General features: G+C 43.5%; 1 protein-coding gene across 3 annotated transcripts in view; it reads left to right on the top strand.

The window, feature by feature from the left end:
- MYO10 (myosin X) overlaps positions 1-22,801 on the top strand; it is a 221,640-nt gene that overhangs the window by 163,655 nt on the left and 35,184 nt on the right. For all 3 annotated transcript variants that reach the window (XM_081232992.1, XM_081232991.1, XM_081232993.1), the window contains 2 exons: positions 20,294-20,418; positions 20,511-20,625. In XM_081232992.1, coding sequence (XP_081089118.1) covers positions 20,294-20,418; positions 20,511-20,625 — 240 coding nt within the window. The remainder of the gene's footprint in view (positions 1-20,293; positions 20,419-20,510; positions 20,626-22,801) is intronic.

The raw sequence follows: 22,801 nt of genomic DNA, 5'->3' as shown, positions 1-22,801 counted from the left end.
TAGCAACTTCCAACCGCTCAGCGGAATATTTTGTGGCGTTCCTAATTTATACTTAACAGATATTGGCTGTGTCTAAGGCTGGCTAATTTCCCATTATGACTTGCAGACAACCACTTTAATACATGAATAAGCAAGAGAAAGGACTCCTAGGAAGCTGCACTCCCCCATGTCCCCTTCTCACCAGGCCCTCATTTTCCTTTGGGAAAGTAGAATTTACCAAGGACCTGCCAATACGATGCCACTTCTCTCAGAGAAGACCGTTTGGAACAGTTTTCAAGTAAAGTTCTCCATTTGACTTTTTTCTGATAGCCCAGCCTGTATTGATGAATATTTATAAATCAGCTACATCCATTATCAAAGAGGTGGCTCTTTCCTTAGTGAATTCTTTTAAGCAAACGTAGACTGGTAGCTTCTTCTCAGTTTCTTCCTGTATAAATGGGGTGGTGAGATGGGGTGATTTCTCAGACTCCTTCCAGCTCAACTAACCTGAATCTGGTGAAATCATATTTTTTCTAATATTTGACATTTCTGGGTTTAGGCTCAAATTTTTCCGAGGTGCTATTTTTATTTTCCTACTTTTTATGACAGTTCAAACTCTTTGGTCCCAATATGGCTTTTTATTTATTTGTCTCTAAAAACCATTGTTTTCCTCTGCATCCTAATTTTTTAAAAAGAACAGGGTTTTTTGGAACTAAGCATGGTGGATGACCTCTGGTTTCCAGCGGGTCAGAAGTTCTTTTGTCTTGGGAGTTCAGATACCTTCAAGCAAGAAACCATAGGGCTTCCCTGGTGGCGCAGTGGTTGAGAGTCTGCCTGCCGATGCAGGGAACGTGGGTTCGTGCCCCGGTCCGGGAGGATCCCACATGCCGCGGAGCGGCTGGGCCCGTGAGCCATGGCCGCTGAGCCTGCGCGTCCGGAGCCTGTGCTCCACAGCGGGAGAGGCCACGACAGTGAGAGGCCCGCGTACCACAAAAAAAAAAAGAACCCATACAAGTATGTGTTCCGGATTATTATCTGTATGCTGAGTTATGCTACTATGATGGCATGTCTTAGTACCTACTGATGTAGCATTGTAAAAGTAATAACTCTGGCCGAGTATTACAACTCTCAGTTTGACATGTTTTCCTGGACGTTGGTGAATGTCTGGCTCCTGGACTCCATCCTCTCTTTCTTTCCTCCTCATTCCCTGCTGTACGTTTTCTTCCTCAGCATCCTTATCACTTCGACATGACCTTGGTGATTGTATAAACCACTGGGTAAGTTTCACAGCTTTTTAGCATTTTCATGACTGATTTGAGCCTCCTTGCCAGCATCTACAGAGAGCGACAGCTGCCTCCCTAATTTGTATTTCTCAGCATGGTTTTGCACAGCGAGTCTGAATAAAAGGGGACTGTGACCTGTTCAGTATGGTGGATGGAGAAGTAGAAACAGAACAGCAGTGAACAGAGAAGAGATTGAAGTTTAGTTTAGCAAGATAAAAAGGGTTTAATTACATTCGTTAGATAAAATGGCAACAGATTATACCCAAGAGGGAGGCTGCCCTGTGAGGATTTCCAGACGGGGTTTACGCTAAGGTTTGGACCTTCTGTTGGCTTTACCACGGTTTGTGGTCTGATTTAGGAGAAACCTTTAGTCCATCCCTCCCTCCCCACTTTTTCTCTGTGTTTTTCTGAGGTTGTCTTTCAACACATATTAACTGACAGGATGATCAATTTTTTAAAATTTTTTTCCTTTTTTTTTTGCGGTACGTGGGCCTCTCACCACTGTGGCCTCTCCCGTTGCGGAGCACAGGCTCCGGACGCGCAGGCTCAGCGGCCATGGCTCACGGGCCCAGCCGCTCCGTGGCATGTGGGATCTTCCCGGACCGGGGCATGAACCCGTGTCCCCTGCATCGGCAGGCGGACTCTCAACCACTGTGCCACCAGGGAAGCCCTCCATTTTTTTTTAAATCTTGATCTACGAACCCCTAATTTTACATGTGTGTAACCTATGCAGAATTTAAATTTGCCCTCCAACCGGCCGTCTCGTCCGTCCATTATTTTTACTCCCTCGTCGAGTGAACATGTTGCTTTTCTTCGCGTAGACCTCAGTCCCTTAGTTTCTCTTGATCGTGAACCTGCATTGGGATTTCATTATCTTCTTGCCTCAGTTGGATTCGTTAGTGGGCCTTTCATTGGTGGGCCCACATATTTTAAAGAGTGCTCAAACCATCACAGGTCCAGCTTCAAATGATCACAAGGTGAGCCCAGGCACAAAACAATGTCCCAGGTCTGGGAGGAGGCGTGAGCCATTTAATCATGAACTTGTGGCGTCTGTAAGGTCCTTTGGCTCGCTGACCTTGCCTCCCTCCAGATGGACAGCCTCATCTTGGGTGATGCTCTTGTCCTCCTCTTTCTCAGATTCTGTGGTTTGCTGGACAGTATTGAGAAAAGTGCTCCAGTGGCTCCTAGGGCACGTTTGCGCCAGCCTCGGAGGAGGAGACCTCCCTGCTCTCATCTCCCTCCCTCGAAGCCTTCCCACACCCCTAGTGTGATGTCAGCTTCCCCCTTCTGCACGTGACCTCACCTTGTGAACCAGCCGGGGCCTGAGGACATCTGCTCTTAGCCAGCTCGCCCGCCCTCCTCCTCCGTAGCATCCTCTCTCCCCCACTTTGTCAGGTCTTCACTGCACTGTGAGAACCACCTTCCTGGCACCACCCTGTCCCGGGCCTCCTAACTATTTGGCTGCTTCCAGTGAGGCCGCCACCTAGCGGTTCTCACCGTGGCCATGGAACCTGGGTCCATGCATTCTGTCTTTGATCCTGTCTTCCCTGACCTAGATTTGAACTGGACCACAACCCTGGGATATCTGTCTGGCTTTGACGTAACACACCAGCTCACGTCGCCACTGCTGACCTCTGCTCCATTGCTCATTTGCCTTCTGAGTGTTTTTGAGGCTGGCGGTATTAACCACTATAGAGTAATAAGCCATACATCAGCCTTGCGTCTTCACCATGGATCTTGATCTCTCTGGAATCTAAGCCCATTCCTCGCTGGCGCCTCCTCCTTCCTAGGGGTGATCCTTCCCTTCCTCCACAGGACCTCGTCCATCTACCAAGAGACCACACAGGTGTGTCACACACACACACACGATACCCTTGATGTCCCTTTGGGCAGACCCCAACTCTTCAGTGACAGGACACAAAATAACTTGGCCAACAGTGACCTACACAGCATACAAATACATAAGGATCACATTTTAGAAGAAGCATTTTTTAGAGGCTTCGCAATATTACGGCTTCACAGCGATGCATCTGCAATTCCCTTGGTCCTTCCTCAAGGTGGCAAAATGGCTGCCATAGTGGCAACCATCACATCCTCACAGAACGTCCTTATTCAGTTCTTTCAACAGATGGCTTTTGAGGATCTCTTGTACTCTTGGGATGCGTCTCTGAATAAAGCAAACAAAGGCTTTGGCCTCTTGGAGTAAACATTACCTCTGAAAGGAATCAGGGCTGGGCCAAAAGGAGTGGCTCTCCTTTTATTAGGAAGAAGAAAAAAAATAAATCTCAGTAGATTTGCCTCACATCTCCCTGGTCCTGGCTTCTCTGCTTGGTTCTAGGGCCAGCCTGGAGCCTGTGGCTGAGCCTCACTCCACAGGAAGTTAGAGTGAATATCTGGCAAAGGTGAATGGGTTTGCAGAGTTGACTTAGAATGATCTCATTCCCAGGACAGCTGCCCTGAGTACAGTGGGAGTTCCATTAACAAGGGAGGCTTCATGGGCCCCACTGGAGAATAAAACTTGAGATGAGGAGTGGAGGGGATGAAGCTGGAAATGCGGAAAGACAAATGTTTGGATTTTATCTTGTGTACAGTTCTGAGAACTTCTTTAACAGAGATGTGATATCAGATTTTCCGAATAGGCACTTTATGCTTGTAACAGTTTTGAGAAAGGATTTAGATAAGTACACTTTCCTTATCTGTTGAGCCTGATTTGATGTTAAACAATAGAAAGGGGAATAAGTCTAGTACTTCATGCAAAATTGATAATAGTGTAATAACGGCAGGTTTGTGTATACATGATTATCAAGAAATTTCTTAGGATGACCCAAAATTGACATTGGTACCTCCTAAAGCAGCACCTCTCAAATTACATATAACAAGAGAGGACTTCTCTTTATTCTTGCCAATTCATTGTGGACTGGTGCCTTTTTTTTTTTTTTTTTAATACCACGCCACATGGCATGCAGGATCTCAGTTCCCCAGCAGGGATCAAACCCGTGCCCCCTGCAGTAGAAGTGCTGCATCCCACCCACTGGACCGCCAGGGAAGTCTGGACTGGTACTTTTGAAAACTAGAATAAAAATGATGTGGCCATGTCATCTTGCTGCAGAAGTTCTTAAATGCTTACTCTTACTTTCAGTGTCCATCTCCTCATGGCCTGGCACCTGTCACAGGCCACACTTGGAGTCATGCCCACCTGGTTTTCCTACAAGAAGGAAGGGCCCAGAATCTAGACAGAGGTCCTAGTGCCTGCCAGTCACGTGACCTTGGGCACAGCACACAAGTTGTATCCGATTCACTTCCTCCATGCATGTGATGGAATAATCTTCCTGGCTTGCCCGCTTGCCTTAATAGGGTTCTTTCAGATTCAGTTAAGGTAACGAACATCCTTTGTACAGAGTCACCCATATTTAAATAATAGATACCATTGTTTGCTGCTTCTCGAGTTTAATTTAGGAAGGAAACCATCTCTTCTTTTCAGTGGTGAGAATTAAACGCCAGCTCCACTGTTAGCGATCCAGGGGGTCTCATTTTTGCAGGAACACACTGCTTTCTGTCTTCCCCACGTGAGTGGCAGAGGGCACCGGGGGGCCTCATCCCCGTGAGGGGTCTGATGTGCAGGCACGAAGACCAGGAACTTCCTGCAGGGTTTGCTGGGAATTCATGGCCCAGAGCAAGGCAGAGCGGGGGTGTCTGCCTGCTTCCCTTGTGTGCAGGGGAGGAGAGGAAACCCAGCAGTGAGCACTAGTCAACATGCACAGCCAGCGGGAGGAGGGGCGGTCAGAGCAGCAGGTGCAGGGCCGGTTGTTAAAGGCAGGAAACCGGAAAGGCCTAAGAATGGAAGAAAGAAGCCATGGAGGAGGCCTGTATTCTTGTAACTCAAGGAAGCGCTCGACCAAATGTTAATACGTGTGGTTTTCAGGACATTTATGCAGTTTGGAAACAAGTTTGTGACGTGGGCACAATAGCAGCTAAGATTCAAAAGAGGAAGTGTCCCACGGACCCACTTAAGGTGCTCGGGCCAAACATTGGGAGCTGTTAGGCATATAGCCTTTGTAAGCATTTACTTGCCAAGTTTGGGGGGAAGAAAGATCACAGTGTCTGTGTTCCCATTCTGGCCTGTTCAGTCTAACTCTGTTACACAGTTTCCCCCAGTGGTGCTCAGTTTCTGGGTGCTGAAGATTCTGGGTTCAATGACTTGTTCAAAATAAAACAAATGTGATGCCCTCGGAATATTCTGGAGTGACTTTGGAAACGAAACATAAATTCATTCGGAAAATGAAATTAACATATTTTGTTTGAGAGTCATTGTGTTGATATTTCATACTTTATTTGAAGTTACTGGAAATGCTTCGTGTCTCGTTTCTTTGTTTAGAGTCATTGGCCTCACGAAAACTCTTCATGAGGTCTCTTCTGTTTCAGGTTATTTGTGTGTTGGTTTTCACCTTTGAACAATGGGTAATGTTTTCAATGAGAAGACGTATGTGTTATTTGTCTCTCTTTAAGCCGTGTATTAAAATACTCTGATAGTTCATTTATGTAAAAGATGCTCCAAGTTTCAAACAAATGCAAGTAGAATATAGTATCCAGCTGTCCAAGTCCTTACAGAGCAGAGGTTCAGCCTAATTTATTAGAGCAACACTATCCAGTAGAACTAAAATGTGAGTCATGTAGGTAATTTAAATTTTTCCAGTAGCCACACTTAAAAGAAATTTTTGTGAAGTTAGGCTTTAGCCCAACAAATCCGAAATATTATTTCAACGTGTAATAAATTTCAAAATTATTGATGTATTTTTTATTTTATTTCCATATTGATTTCTCAAAATCTGGTGTATAATTACCTTTGGAACACAGTTCAGTTTGTACTATTTGAGTGTGCCATTCCCCTGGCTTTCATTCTCCAGCTCAGGTTGGCAAACTTCTTCTGTAATTGACAAGATAGGAAATATTTTAGGCTTTGCCACTGTCCTGTGAAAGCAGTTACAATGCATGGCTGTGTTCCAATAAAACTTTATTTACACAACAGATGGCAGCCCAGATGTGGCTCCAAGGCTGTTCTTTGCCAGCCACCGCTCTAACTGAATGTATTGTCTCATTTGTGTTTTAATCTTCAGAAGTTGACTTCTGTTTTGGCTTAAAGTCTGCTACCAAGATAGCTATTGTGATGAAGTTCATTCAGGGATATTTAGGGCAAATGTATCCGGAAACAAACTCCATTGTTAAACAATGAATACTCTGGAGCTACAGGAACTTCCCACCCCGCCTCCTGAACTTGCACCTTGCAGAGGAGCAGCGTAGCTTGTGCTTTTAATGCAGGCTTGACCCTCCCTCTCCCCTGGCTCTGTCCCAGAGGAGCTTCGTGACCCTGGATAAGTTAATTAACCTCTCTGTGTCTCAGGGTATGCATGCGTAAAACGGGAATGAGGACGATCGCAACCTCAGAGTTGCCGAAGTGAAAGAAAAGCTAGCAGTACCAAGTGAGTGTGGTGCGTGGCACTGAGTCCTTGGTACCCGTGAGCCTTCATTCTTACGGCGGCCATGACTGCTGCTGCTCCTAGTCTGTTACTACGAATAGTCGTAGTTCTGCTACCACCACCACCACCCTAGAGATTCATAAATACAGTCTAATCTGGGCACCAGAACAGATGCACATCAGCCACCCACAGAGGCTCATAGCATCTACTCACACGAAGTCTCTTTGGACTTGAACTTGTGGATAAGTAGGGGAGTTACAGCATTCTAGGGAAGCTTTGGCAGAAGCTGCAGAGATTCTGATGTCGGAAGAAGTGGGTACCTGTTGTTCCTCTGTCTCAGTAACTGCTGTGCGATGTGGCTCAGGTCACTCATTCTTTGGACCTGTTTAATGAAGATGCTGATAGCTGCCCTGCCCACCTCACAGGCAGAGATGAACACATGACATCTGGGCTATACATTGCTCTGCAAATGTCAGCATTTCCCAAATGGCTGCCTCTCCTCACCTTATATCACAAATTTAATTTGATCATCATGGACTGATTTAACTCCTAGGGTGGCTGTAAGGGTTATGAGAGATACATGTAGAGCGGAAATGGGTCGCTGTTCCATGAATAGGTAGCTGCTGTTTTTATTAAACACACAACTTTTTATCATAAGCCATCCCTTTAGGTTTCTATCCATCATTTGGACTAGAAATACTATTAAATGACCTTGTTATACAGTGTGACAGAGAAACTCCCCAAATTCCATGGTCTCACATGCTGGAACAGAATAGAAAATTGGCAGAATTAAATCGCAAGTTATTCTTCTCCTCAGTAATTAGTTTCTGACCGATTGATTAAAATGTCAAACTGATGTTGACACAATATAAACGGAGTCCACAGTGTCATCCTTTCATAGAACAAGAGCCTGTCTCGCACATGAGGCATCTCAGTAATCACCTTTCCTTAGAGGTCGAGGTTGGGCAGAGATAGAGGAGGTTATAAAGCTTCACACTGCGGTGATCACCTTTCTGTTCTGTGGGGGGCTCCTAACCGTAGGCACCAAAAGTAGAAGACTGCATATTCACCATGAAACAAAGGGGGTCAGGGTGCAAGTGTTGACAGGAGATTTTCTGGTGTGAGGACTCCAGGGTTCCACTTTAGTTCCTTTCATTCAGTAAAAGCTGAATAGAAAACAGCGAAGGGTAGAACCAACCTAAATGTCCCTCCATGGGGAGCTGATTAGACACATTCTGGTAATGACACAGTGTGCTGCTGTGAAAAAACACGGGAGATCTGTATGTCCTCACAGGGAATTCTCCAGGAAGGTCTTAGGCAAACAGAGCAAAACGTCAAACATGTCTTTGCTTTTTTTTTTTCTCAAACATGTCTTTGCTTTTTTTTTTAAAAAAAAAAAATGAAGCTTGTATTTATTTGTATGTGCATGCATGCATCTGTATACAGGCACACACAATCCTACATTTATACATGCATAGAATATGTCTGGAAGAAAACACGGGAAACTGGCAAGGGTGGTTTTCTCCAGGAGAGCTGTGGGTTTTTCATTACATATATTCTCTATATTTTTGATTTAAAAAAAAAAAAAGAAAACCTTTGCATGCATTATTCTTTCATTTAATGATAATGGAGAAAACAAGGCTTTGCTTGTATCTCCCAATTTCTTTTACATTGTCCTTATTAAATACTGTGCTGAAAAGTGCCTTCAGTACATCCTGACCTGAACTCTTTCCCATAGAAACACATTCCAGTTGTGTCATATAAACAACTGAAAAAATAGGTGGGTATTGAGCTGTGTTTTTGGCTTGTTCTCTAGAAACACATTTTGAGGACTGCTTGGACCTTGTGACTGGCATGCTTTAGAGTTGAGGTTAAGCCAGCGTTAGAGTTGGGTTTTTCTGCTGCTGTTTTCATGAAAGTAAATCAACTCTAGTTGGGTAGAATTCGTTTCGTTAAGGTTTTCTTCCACCATCCATCTATTTAATTGTTCCATTCCAGTGTAAACCTATAGTGGTATCAGTATCGTGACTCCTTTTGCCTCTAAGTCTTAGGCTGAATAGAATCCATGTCCAAAGCTCCTTTAGTTGCAGGTTTTCCCCCCAGTCCTTCCCATGATGTTGTTTCATACATTTGTAATACATTTAGATTCTTTTGTGACAATCTGAGCTATTTCCTGGGATGATCCTCCAGGGTTCATTCTTTTGCTGTAAAGTTCTGCAGATTTTGACAAATGTATCATGTCACGCAGCCACTGTTATGGAATCATATGGAATAGTTTCTCCAACCTAGAATTTCCCTCTTCTTTATCTATTCAGCCCTCCCCCAGGTCCTGGCAACCACTCATTTTTCTACCATCTCTATAGCTTTGCCTTATTCAGAGTATCATGCAATTGGAATCACATACATACACTTAGCACTGTGTATATAAGGTTCCTCTGTGTCTTTTGAGGGCTTGACAGCTTTTTTAAAAAAAATCTGAATAATATTCAGTTGAATGAATGTACCCCAGTTTCTTTTTCATTCACCTATTGAAGGACACGATGATTGCTTCCAGTTTTTGATGGTTATGAATAAAGCTGTTATAAACATTCACGTGTATGTTTCTGTGTGAAGATAAGTGTTCACCTCAGTTGGGTAAATACGGTCAGCCCTCCTGATCCAAGGGTTTCACATCTGGGAATTCAACCAAGCTCAGATCAAAAATATTCAGGAGAAAAAATTCCAGAAAGTTCCAAAAAGAAAAACATGAATTTGCCACATGCTGGCAACTATTTACATAGCAGTTACATTCTATTTATATAGCTATCTAGGTAGCATTTACATTGTATTAGGTATTATAAGTAACCTAAAGATGAAGTATACAGGAGGATGTGCATAGGTTATATGCAAATACTACACCATTTAATATAAGGGACTTGAACATATGTGGATTTTGGTATCCATGGAGGGTGGGGTCCTGGACCCAGTCCCCTGTAGGTACAGACGAATGACTGTACCTAGGAGTGTGATTGCTGGATTATACGTTAAGACTATGTCTAGCTTTGTGAGAAACTGCCTTCCAAATTGGCTGCATCATTTTGCATTCAGCCAGCTGTGAGTTAAGGTTCCTGTTGTTCCACATCCTTGTCAGCACTTGGTATTAATCAGTTTTCTGGATTTTACCATTCTAATAGGTGTGTAGTGGCATGTCATTGTTTTCATCTGCAGTTTCCTGAGATATCTGATGTTGAGTGTGTCTCCATATGCTTCTTAGTCATCCCTATAGATCCTTTGATGGTGTCTCTGATCAGATCTTCTGCCTTTTTAAAAAATTGGGTTTTTTCGTAGTGTCAACTTGTAAGTGTTCTTTGTGTATTTTGATTACAGTCTTTTTCAGCTATGTATTTTTCAAACATTTTCCCAGTGTATTGCTTGTCTTTTTATTGTCTTAACAGTATCTTTCACAGAGAAGTTAATTTTAATGAAATCTAACTTACCAGTTTTTCCTTTCGTGTACTGTGCTTTTGATATTGTTTCTAAGTTATCACCAAACAAATACATTGAAACAGCTGTAAACAGGACCACCCTTTCATTTATGCAATACAGTAGGATAAGTGGGTACCTATCCGAGGTGTCGAGTCCAGTGGTCAGCAATTTAGTGAGAAATTCATAAGATTCAGCTCCTGCCCAAAGGAACTTATACTCTTATGAAGGTTCACATGGATATTTCTAATGGATATTTTTTAAAATGTGAGAAATAGATTCACAGACATAGAAAATAAACTTATGGTTACTAAAGGGGAAAAGGGAGGGGGATGAATTAGGAGTTTGGGATTAGCCAATACACATTATTATATATAAAATAAACAACGAGGACCTACTGCATAGCATAGGGAACTATATTCAGTGTCTAGTAATAACCTATAATAGAAAAGAATCTGAAAAAGAAATATATATGTAAATATATATATATGTAAAACTGAATCACTTCCCTATACACCTGAAACTAACACAACAGTGTAAATCAACTATACTTAAATTTAAAAAAAAAATGTGACACCAGGAACAGCATGGTCAAGGTCACAGATGGCACCAGTTGGATACATCCAGAACAATTTTATTGAGGAGGGAGTATTTGAGAAACCCCTAAAAGATCCATGAAACTCAACAGTTAGAGACAACGGGAGGACATTTCAGGTGGAGAAGTTGGCTTCAGCCGAGATAAAACAGGAAGTGAAGGTTCTAGTCAGAAAACTAGAGTTATCTCTAATTTAACTAAAACGTGGAGGGTGTGTGTGGGTGTACTGACTGGAGAGGTAGATTGGAGCTTACTGGGGGGGGACCTCCAATGTGAAATTGAAGCCCTTGTCTTAATTTGGGGTGCGCTGTAAGTTCAGGAACAGGGAGGGGGTATAATAGGGCTAAGGCTGTGCCTTAGGAAGGTTTCATGTACGCATGTGTAGATTATTTATGTTCAAAGTTTTCTTCCCATTAAGTAGTTGGGATTTGTGTGGATCTGAGGTGAGAACCACAGTTTCCACCTATAACAGAGCTTGAAGTTCCTTGCTTTTAAACTGTGCTCGTCTGGGAAGGGTGTAGTTTGAAGGCTGTACTGGGTGAGTGAGAAATTTCCACGCTCTGTAATCTGACCCCCCAGGACTGACCAACAGCTTTAACCAGTCACCTAACCATGATGCTTCCCCTTCCTCCCCTGGGAGGGGGATGTGGTTGCCTCTTTTCTCAAAACGTGGGACTTAGCAAGTGGCAACAACTGTGTCAAATGTTGAACTGCCCCAAGAGAAATGACTGATGTGAGACAAAGACCCTTTGTCTCTAGTTTAATTGGCTTTTGTTTACTTCCTTGTCAAGGTCAGGAAAGTTATACTTCTGCTTTAATAACCATGCTTTTGAAAACGGTTCAAAGCATGATAAACTTAAGCTATTTATTAACTGCTTTTGAGAATTTGATGTAACAAAGACAGCAAATAAAGATGGAGAGGCCTCACATCTTGATTTTTTGTTAATTTGTTAATTAGTAGGGAGTGAGGACAGGAGTCTTTTCGCCACTCAGTGTAAGGCTGGGCATGATACCTTCTAAGTGTAACATAATTGACTTGGTAAACTCTAAGGTAATTTTTAATTCTTAAAGTTGATGAAGGGTTATCAGGCTTCTTCAGATTTGTTTGCTTGTTTGTGTTTCAAGTTGAATTAGGGTAAAGGTATATCCCATGATCATAATGCAATTACAAATATTCCTAATCTATTAAATTGTCTCTGTAATGCTGGTGTGTCTCACTCCACAGTGTTTCCTTAGCAAAATGAAGAATCATGTAATGGTTTTACCAAAGAATCAACTTATTTTACATTTCTTGGGATGCTGGATACTAATCCTCCACGGTACGGACTGTGTAATAAGCCCCTCCAAGGCAGAGCTAGTATATATGTAGATAAAGTTTACAGTATTTCACAGAGGAAGACAGTCAGGGGCCATTAAAAAACACAATGAGGAAAGTAGAACTCTTTCATTGTAATTAATTTTAGAATGTTATACCATTCACTTTCAGAAACAATCTACCAGTGTTGGGTTGGAGGTAAATCTTATAAAGTTTAAAAAACTTATTTTTGTATTAGGCTACTAAGGTAGGGCAATAAAACAAGTGTTGGCATAATGCTCAGATCCCATGTCTGGTTACTCTGTGCTCTGAGGACCCGTTTCGCCAGGCCCAGGGCTTGCTTCCATATTGCGTTCCAAGCAGATTGGAGCCAAAGAGAACCTGCATTTGTCAGGTCAGAGCAGGGGCTGGGTTTGCTGTGGGTCATCCTATACAGTTGCCTCTGGTTGCTCAGTTAATGGAAGGTTCTTAATAAATACTTTTGATTGATGAAAACAGTAAGTAATGTTTACTTTTACCTCATCTCTAAGACATTGAGAGCCTATCAAGTGGCTACTTTTTAGACTTTGAATAAATTAAGCGTCTTTTTTTTTTTTTTTTTTTTGTGGTACGCGGGCCTCTCACTGTTGTGGCCTCTCCCGTTGCGGAGCACAGGCTCCGGACACGCAGGCTCAGCGGCCATGGCTCACGGGCCCAGCTGCTCCGCGGCATGTGGGATCCTCCCGGACCGGGGCACGAACCTGTGTCCCCTGCATCGGCAGGCAGACTCTCAACCACTGCACCACCAGGGAAGCCCTAAGCGTCTTCTTAAAAGGGAGAAAAGGACCACTTCTGGAAATAAATTGTAGCCTGTGTTCAGAAGCGCCCGCATGAATTATCAAGTTGCATTTATTATTAAAGCAAAAGCAGTCATCATTAAATATGTTGTCACCTGCGGGCTCCTTCCACGGGATGGAGCTCAACGTGTTCTGAGTGTGTTCTTCTGTCCACTGTGCTGTATTGGCTCTTCTCAAGCACCTGTCCTTGGCAGGTGGTATCCAGTGAGGAGACGCAGGTGGAGTTGCAACCACAAGTGGGTCAAGGCACATGTGAATTCTGTCAGTCCTCTGACGCTGAGACACAAAGTAACAGCGTTGTCAGCCTTTCGTTGTCTGTGTTAATGGGACCAGTGACTGGAGGTGGATTTGCTCAGAGTTTGCTATTTGATTTTCCAAAAGGTTTCCTCTGTTCACTAGTTATTTCTGTGTATAGATATTTGGCTGAATTCATGGTGTAGTGTGCTGGTTTCTGCTCTACGTTGCCGTGGCCCTTAGAATTGTGATTTTTTATATCACCGGTATGTACACCAGGTTAGCACCTGACAGGTTGTCCCTAAGGCCCCCTCCTTAGTGTTAAAATTTTTAGAAACTGTCTCCATGTGCCCAAAAGACCGAGTGTTCTGGAAATGCTACAGTATAGGGCGCATTCTCTGCCTGGATTTCATTGTAATCTTTTCCCTGAAGAAGTTTCCAGCTCACTCCTTTGAGAATTATATCCTCTGGAAATATGCCTCCGGTTTTATAACATGTCAGTAGAAAAATATGGTTCGTATCAAGTTTGATTCACATACTAGTTTTCAGGAATGCCAAGTTCTTTGAGCTTTAATTGTTTGATTTAAGCAAATATTAACTGGTTTGAACAAGTCATTTAGCCTTGCTCACTTCCAGTTTCCTTATCCGCAAAATGCAATAATATTACTCATCTAACCCACCCATCGGGTTTCTGCCTTCAAGTGCTGTATGAGTTGAAGGATTGCTGTGGGTACCTCGCACATACAAACAAGAGGACTTGGTTCCTGCAAGGCTGCTAAACAAGCATTTTAAATTCCATGTGTATAATCATCAGTAGATCTTTGAGGTTAGAACAATAAAATTCTTCTTTTTAAAAATTATTAATGTTTTTAAGATTATGTATTTTATGGTTGCCATCTTAGGCTATAAAAATAATATAGGCTCCTTAAAGGAGTTGAGAATCTGTTGATTAACATCTATGAAAAATGATTCAAAAGTTAAGGCAAAATAAAATACCTGGTTGACAGAAGTTAGTATTGAGAAGGAAACTTAACTTTGAGCTTCCTGTCAGCCAAGGCACAAAGGGTAATACAATGCATTTTCTACTGTGTGTTCCCTTTAATCACTGTATCTATTTTCAGTTTATTTTATCTTGCCTTAATTCCTCTTTGGCACAAGGTGCGTAAGTAACTTACCGTGAGTTATAATAGTCATCAATTTATGAGTGAAGAGTCAGATTAAGCATGTCATTTCTTCTAGAGAGAATAGTTTTCTCCCAATATCAAATTTAAAAGACATTGCTCTCATAGATCCATGTTAAGTGAGATTACATAACAGTGGATGACTGCAGAGTGAAATAAGAGTCGCTTCTGTGCCAGTCCTGCGTCCTTGTCCAGCTTGTTCTCTCCCCCAAGGTGTCTTTTCTCTTCAGGAGACTCTGAGGCAACCTCAGCAGTAGAGCTGGATTTCCCACCACCTGACTCGGTTTCTAGTCAATGTAATGCTTAATCAGAGTGTGTATGACTTTGGCCATCAGAGGACAGTTCCTTCTCTCCGCAGTCCTGGCTGGCCCCTGCCAGCGCCCCCTGACCTCGGTGTGGCAGGCTGCATTCCCACCCCACCCCCTCTCCCTGGACTCTTCTCAGGGCTTCTCCATTGGTTTCTGTGAGACCTCAAATGCTGAAAAGCATTAGAACTTCAAGGGTCAGGGTCCACAGGTAATTAACTATTCTATTTTCTTTAATTAAATAAGCACAGATTGAATGTCCTCTTACCGTGGACAGGTGACTATTTCCAAGTCCACCATCACACTTCTTATTGTCTCTATGCAGTATTTTTGAAATTATGGAAGGCTAGGTAATGTTCAGGGTAATCATATTCATTAACACATAAATGCATTTTTTCTTTTCTTTGTTGTTGTAAAACACCACCCCTGTCTTGTGTCCCTGTTTGCCAGCACGTCTGTTGCCCTTTATTTAGATTTTTAGCTGCAGAAGCTCGGGCTTACCCGTATTTGATTTTTGTGGAGGGCTTAGCATGCTCTGTTACCAGTCATTTGTTTTGTCTAGGCATTCTGAAATTTATTTTTTCAGATTGTAGAGGAGAAAGTTCTAACTTTTTTTTTTTTTAGAATTAAATTACCTGAAGCTAAACATATGTAAACCCTGTCTCCAGGATACAAACTCTCTTGCACCCGTCTCTTTTTGTCCATTTTAAATGCCTCCGTGTCAGTCTGGCTTTTACAATACCTTTTTTTCCTAAGGTTTATTGAGCTATAAATCACATACCATGCAACTGACTCATTTGAAGTGTACAATTCAATGGTTTTTCATAGATTCACAGAGATGTGCAACCATCACCACAGACACTTAAAACATGTTCATTACCTCAAGAAGAAATCCCTTAGGGGACTTCCCTGGTGGCACAGTGGTTGGGAATCCGCCTGCCAATGCAGGGGACACGGTTCGATCCCTGGTCCGGGAAGATCCCACATGCCACAGAGCAACTAAGCCCGTGCACCACAACTACTGAGCCTGTGCTCTAGAGCCCGCGAGCCACAACTACTGAAGCCCGTGCGCCTAGAGCCCGTGCTCTGCAACAAGAGAAGGCACCGCAACGAGAAGCCCGTGCACCACAACAAAGAGTAGCCCCCGCTCGCCACAACTAGAGAAAGTCCGCACAACAGCGAAGACCCAACGCAGCCAAAAATAAAGAAATAAAATAAATAAATTTATAAAAAAAGAAATGCCCTACTTCTTGGCTCTCCCCCCTCTGTCTCCCCATCCCCTCCACCAGGCCTTAGTAGCCACCACTCTACCTTCTGTCCCCGTAGATTTCCTGTCCTGGACGTCTCACATGAATGGAATCACGTAACACGTGGTGTTTCGTAACTGGCTTCTTTCACTTAGTATAATGTTCTCAAGGCTCGTCCATGTTGCAGCATGTAGCGGTGCTTCATTTTTTTATGGCCAGTAATATTCCATTTTATGGATAGAAAGACCATTTTGTTTGTCTCCTCATCAGTTGATGGACATTTGGGTTGTTTGCACTTTAAGGTTCCCTTACAGCAGCTTTGACCCTGATCTCCCTGCTTCTCTGCCTCTATGTCCATGCTGTTCAAAGTAGGACCTCTACAATCCATTCTGTACCTGATTTTTTTTTAATTTGTAAAAAAAAAAAAAAAAAAGTTAAGTGTCTTCAAAGATATACAACCAAATAGAAATTTTTCATATTGTACATACGTGATTATTTCCTTCTTTCAGTGCCGTCTCATTTTCCCCCCTTTTTTCTCAGCTGTCTCTTCTTCCCACCACCCACAATAGTGCCCCCCACTCAATAACAGCCTGGCATGTCTCCTTCTATCCTTTTCTGCACATTGTGTATCTAAATGTGTATATTCACACACGTGTACATACATAGAGCAGGTGTTTTATTTGATGGGGTCATTGTTTTACAACAATGAGACTGTTATACATACTTTTCTTCATCTTCTTTTTCTCACCTTTCAAAAAGGCTTGAGAGTTAACTGGGGCATCTTTAATTTGGTCTTCTTTTGTAATGGCCGCCTAACACTTCATGATGGGCATGATATCAAAATAGACCCAGCCATGCCTCTGGTCTTGTTTCCAGTTTTGCTGCTACCAACACGGGGATCCTTCTACAGCACAGGTCTGCCCCCGGCGGGCAGCTCCCGATCCTGCAAACAGTGGCATCAAACTTGAGTGCCGTGTCCACCAACAGCTCACGTCCCTGCCCACCTCCGCGTTCCATCCCGGCCTGAACTACTGAACATGCCAGGTTCTCTTTCCACCTCTTGGCTTTGGTTTGTGCTGTGTTCTCTGTGTAGAATGTCCCTTCCCCTCCAGCAGTGAGTAGGAGTTGTGAGACCCAAACTCTGGGTCAGACCTGGGTTCAAATTCACGTGACACCCATACCCCCTCAGTACTTCTCTTTGTCCCGTGTTCCCAAGGAACGTAACTTTAATTTTTAGTATGGTTTTGTAGTAGGCCATCTACCACATAAGTAGTGGCGTTTGGCATACCTGTCACCCTCCTAAATTTCAGGGTCCTTGGAAACAGAATCAGCCCTGTGAGGCTATGCAAGTGAGGGTCAGAGGGTATAAGGGAAATCTCTGTACCTTCCTCTCAATTTTGCTGTGAACCTAAAACTACTCTTTAAAAAAAATTAGTCTTAAAAAAAAAAAAGGCTGTGGAGACAGTTAAAAGATTAGTGGATGCCAGCTGTTGGGGAGAGGTAGAAGTGAATAGATGAAGCACAGGATTTTTAGGGCAGCAGAACCACTCTGTGCGATGCTCTGATGATGGACATGTGTGATTACAGTCATCAAAACCCACAGAATGTACAGGGCTGAGTGAACCCTGACGTCAGATATGCACTTGGGGTGATTAGGATGTGTCATGTGGCTTCATCAGTTGTAATGAATGTACTACTCTGGTGAGGAGTTTTGGTTTAAGACAAAAAAAGAACCTAGCCCCCGCCTTTTGTTTCCCCCGCAATCATGAATCACAAAACCTTGGCGCATAGTAGGTGTTTAATTATTTATATTCAGTAAACGGATCAAGACCGGACTCCTGGGACTACAATTGCCCCGGTTTATAACTGTCACTTCCCAAATCCTCCCTTGCTGTCGGCCGTCAAAACTCCACAGTTAGGACACTGCCGGCAGCCTTTGGAGGGGGGACATCCAGTTCTGGAAAACGAGTTACCAGTACAGACTGGAGTGCATTAGCTGAAGTTTTGAAAGGCCACATGCCTTTGAGTTGTGACTTGTCCACCCTCCAGCTGTGTCATCTTTGAACATTCAATTCACCAGAAAGAAAAGGAAGTTGAGACCCACCAATGGAAATACAGGTCTACACCCCTCGTGATTGCCCTGTGTGTTGCCCAGGGCGACAATCTGCGAACAGATCCCCCTTCCCCTGGTTAAATTTCTGTGAAGGGCAGAAACACAATCACAATGGGAGCCTGGAAAGAGTGGCCACTCCTGGTGGCTCCCTCCCACCCGCCCTCCCCTCCCCAGGCTGTATGAAATCCTACAACCACACCACACTAATTAGCCCGAGAATGGAAGGGGTTGTCATGGTGACCGAGCACTTTTTAAAGCACAGGAATGGTGTTCATTATTGTTCAGTGTCTTTAGCTGTGGCGAAAAGGTCAGTGTGGCAGTTGTTTTCCATATGAATTTTGGCCTGAGAGCCAAACCGAAGGTGGAATGTTCCTCAGAGGGACTGGAAGATGGTAAGTGCGGCTGGACTTTTTGGATGGGGTGTCCCTTTAGTAATATTTTTCAATAACTAGTGCCAAACTAAGGAATTGTACGGACTTTGTTAAGTAGAGATTGAAAGAAAAGGAGCAAGGAAAAAAGTATGGGTCAGGAACAGTGAAAGTTTGAGAGAGATTTAGAGAGTTTTTTTTTTTAATTTATTAAACAAGTCTTTGAGCATCAAATGATTAAATATGAAATTTGTAGATTTCCCTGACTGTGAATTAACAAAGTTAACTAAGTCTGATGCCTTATTCAGTGTTTGTTTTATATTAGCTCTCTACTGGTCGTTGTGGATTGCTACTGTTCCGATTATATTTCCCAAATCTAACAGAAGCATTTTAACCAAATACCCTCAGAGCAGTTGCCTCTCTCTCTGTGTTTCAATCCAAAGATAAGGTAAAGGAGTTATCAAGGCTAATTTTTTCATGCTTTTATTTTATTCTTTCTCGTCTAGGGATATTTGAAATAATTAAGACCAGAAACCAGTGAGCCCCAGTTCTTTGGATATTCGCCCTTATTTATTGGCTAGACTCCGGTAGAATACTGCTGAGTAGAGACATCTGACCCCAGTGTTTGTAAGAGAAATTAAATATGAGACAAGTCATCCTGCTGGATATGATGGCAGCTTTTCCATCAAACGCTGCAAAGGAGATTTGCAGAGCATTCTTCAGATTTATTTTTTTGCTAGCTTGGAAAGCGTACAGAATAACATGGCTTTCAGCCTGATTTTGTGTTAATGACTGGCTGTGTTTTTAAGGCTCGCAAATTTAAGCCACTTTACCATCTTTGCACTTTTTAACAATGTACTTGTGTTCTATGGCACTATTTTTCAGTCATTTTGTACACAGTTGTGTAAGATAAGAAAATATGAATTAATTAAAGGGAATGGGGTGTTTGGACTAAAAAACAAATCACTGCCCAAAAAGCTGTGAGTGGGAAATGGCATACTTTTGGGCTTTACCCTGAAAGACCATTGTCCTGTCAGCAACACCAGTTTGTTTGGCAACTGAACAGATAAGAGAATATGGCTCAGAATGTTAAGTCTTGGCTTGATTTCCTCTGTCTTTTGTTTGTATGTTCTGGGATTAATTTATTTAGTGATCATAGCATGGAGCTCGATAAATGGGGTTTCTGACTAGAAATTGAGAAAATTAATTTTTTTTCATTTTTGTCTGTTTTCTCCACTTACAAGCTCTCCTTTCCCTCCCCAGCCCCTAACCCCTCCCCCAGCCCTCACTGGGTCACTGCATTCTTCAGCTAAAAAAAATGCCTGGAAATTGAATTTTCAAAAGTAAATAAAGTGATATTTGCATGACCCTTAAGATTCTTTGGAAAACATAGCATTAAAAATGGTGGTCCGTTTATGATATTTGTAAAATAATCAGAAATTTGAACCTGGATGTTAATATCAATGAATTATTGGTATCTTTTAAGATATGATCGTGTTGTGGTTCTATTTAAAAAATGATACTGGAACACTTCCCTGGCAGTCCAGTGGTCCGCACTTCCACTGCAGAGGGCACGGGTTCCATCCCTGGTAAGGGAACTGATCCCGCATGCCGCAAAGCACGGCCAAAAAATAAAAGTGATACTGATATATTTACAAGTGGGAGTGTGTACTATCTGGGACTTGCTTCAAAAAAAATCCAAGGTCAGGGAGCAAGTGGGCTAAGGATGAGGGGGCAGGATTGACACGGGTGCTGGCTGTTACAGCTAGGCTGTGGGTATGTGGGGTGGGGTTTGTTTTCTGTTCTGTATATTTGTGTAGGTTCAGAATGTGTGTGTGTAAAACCATGGCTGGGGGGGCGGTCTTGTTAACGGCATCTTCTCACCTCTTGGCATGTTTTAGATGCCCGACCAGTTTGAACAGGCAGTTGTGGTCAACCAGCTGCGGTACTCTGGGATGCTGGAGACAGTCAGGATCCGGAAAGCTGGGTATGCTGTCCGAAGACCCTTCCAGGATTTTTACAAAAGGCAAGACGGAGCTGCAGAGACCCTCTTTCTTTGCAGAGGGGCTGGGGAAAGGATTTTAGCACAAGGTGACGCTGCGCATTCTTCTTTTGCAGATATAAGGTGCTGACGAGGAACGTGGCTCTGCCCGAGGACGTGAGGGGCAAGTGCACGGCCCTGCTGCAGCTCTATGACACCTCCAACAGCGAGTGGCAGCTGGGGAAGACGAAGGTAAAATTTCGGAGAAAGAACGACCGTCCCATCAACCCCCTGAGAGATGTTTGAGTTCGGTGTTCTATGATGACTGCTAACCAACTGTTTTTCCAGTGTTGGGAAGATACACATGGTATCATGCTAGCCATACTCTTTGTCCTCCCAACATGAATCTTTCATCTGAAGCCCTTGACTTTTCAGGAACTCTGTTCTTGGGGACACATTGAAGCATCGGATCCTAAGTGCGTGTGTTTTCATTCAGTCAGGCAACAAATGTTGGCTGATGGGCAACTCAGTGCCAGGGAAGAACTGGGCAGCCTCTGGCATCTAAGAAGTGATACCCCAGACCCTCTAACTTTGCATTATAAGAATAGAATACTGAATGTTCTCCCTGCACCACAGGAGCTGTTGTGTGGGAGACCAGCAAGTAGTCCGAAATCTGGTAGGTTACCCAAAGTCCAGTCTGGAAAGCCAAGTTGAAATCCATTTTTTTAAACATGCAGGTGTGACTGAGGCCTTTACCCCTTAGCTGAGTGATAAGCAGTCTGGCCTCAACAGAAAAAATTAGCCATAAAATTGGCAGTATGACCTCTTCTCCCTGTATCGGGAACTTCCAGGGCTCTCATCTGGGGTTCCATTCTCCTTCTGCCACCCACCTCCAGGGTCTTATCACACAGGAGAGGCAGAAATGCAGGCACCTGGGGGTTGTCAGCCTTTGAGTGTATGGTTGTCTTCAAAAGTAAGAGGTGTTCCTCAAGCCTCATCCTCCTGACTCTACAAGTAGGAATGCAGCATCAGAGAAATATTTTAAAGCTTCTGCTCCCATTATGTTTTTAACCTAGGAGTTTCTTTGTTTAAAAAAAAGAAAGAGGAGGAAGAGGGAAAAAGAGACACATATCTTGCAGTTTGACTGTCTTCATCTCAGAGCTTCTCTGATAAAATACCATAAATAGGGTGGCTTAAGCACAGACATTTATTTCACACAGTTCTGCAGCCAGGAATTCTGAGATCAGGGTGCCAGCATGGTCAGGTTCTGGTGAAGGTCTCGTTCCCAGTTTATAGACAGCTGCCTTCTTACTGTGTCCTGACACGGTGGAGAGTGAGTTCTGGTCTCTCTTCCTCCTCTTATAAGGGCACTAATCCTATCACGGGGCCCCACCCTCCTAAACGTAATTACTTCCTAAAGGCCTGACTTTGAAATACCATCACATTGGGGGTTAGGGCTGCAGCATAAGAATTGGGGGTAGGGGGTGGCAAGCATTCAGTCTATAATATTGATGTGAGATTAATGACAAGTATTTAGGCATCACCTGGAGGCCACTTAGCAAAGGAAACTGTATAATGAACATACTCTTCTGCTCTTGAAGGATTTCAGCTGGTCAGGGATTTAAGATGCAAACATCTAACAAGGTAGAGATGGCACGCAGAGGTATTGTATTAGTTATCTATTGCTGTGTAACAGTCAGCCATAAACTTAACAGCTTTAACAACAAACACCAATTACCTCATGGTATCTATGGGTCAGGGGTCCAGGCACAGCTTAGCTGGTCCTCTGTCAGGGTCTCAGAGTGTCAGCTGGGACTGCATTCCCTTCTGGAGCTTGGGGTCCTCTTCCAAGCTCACGTGGCTCTAGAATGCCAGTCTTTGCCATTGTAGGACTGGGGCTGCAGACCCACTGGACCCTCTTTTCCTGCTGGCTGCCACCTGGAGCTACTCTCAGCTTCTAGAGGTGCCCCCCCCCCCAGTTTCTAACCACCTGAACCCCTCCCAGGCCCTCCCACTTCTTCAGGGCCAGCAGGAGACACTCCTGCTCCAGTCTCCTAAGCTGGAGTCTTATATAATGTAACATATCCATAAGAGTGATTTCCCATCACCTTTGCCATGTTCTAGAAGAAAGTCACGGGTTCCACCCACACTAATAGGATTAAACAAGGGTGTAACTCATTGGGGGTCACCTTGGGGTGTGTCCTCCCAGGTGTATAGGTCTCTTTACCTGGAATTCTCCACCCTCCCCTCCACCCCGTTTAGCCAACTCCTCCTTCAAGTCTCTGCTTCGATGCAGGCTTTGACAGGAATCCTATTTGACATTCTTCACTGCACCCTGCACCAAAACTCACCCCTAAACTGGGCTAAGCCCCCTCCTCTGTCATTGACATCTTTCTGTTTTCTGCCCTGTTATAACACTTAACATGCT

The sequence above is a fragment of the Mesoplodon bidens genome (assembly GCF_964165515.1).
Source record: "Mesoplodon bidens genome assembly, chromosome: 4".
NCBI lineage: Eukaryota > Metazoa > Chordata > Mammalia > Artiodactyla > Ziphiidae > Mesoplodon > Mesoplodon bidens.
This window is presented reverse-complemented; position numbering and strand designations above follow the sequence as displayed.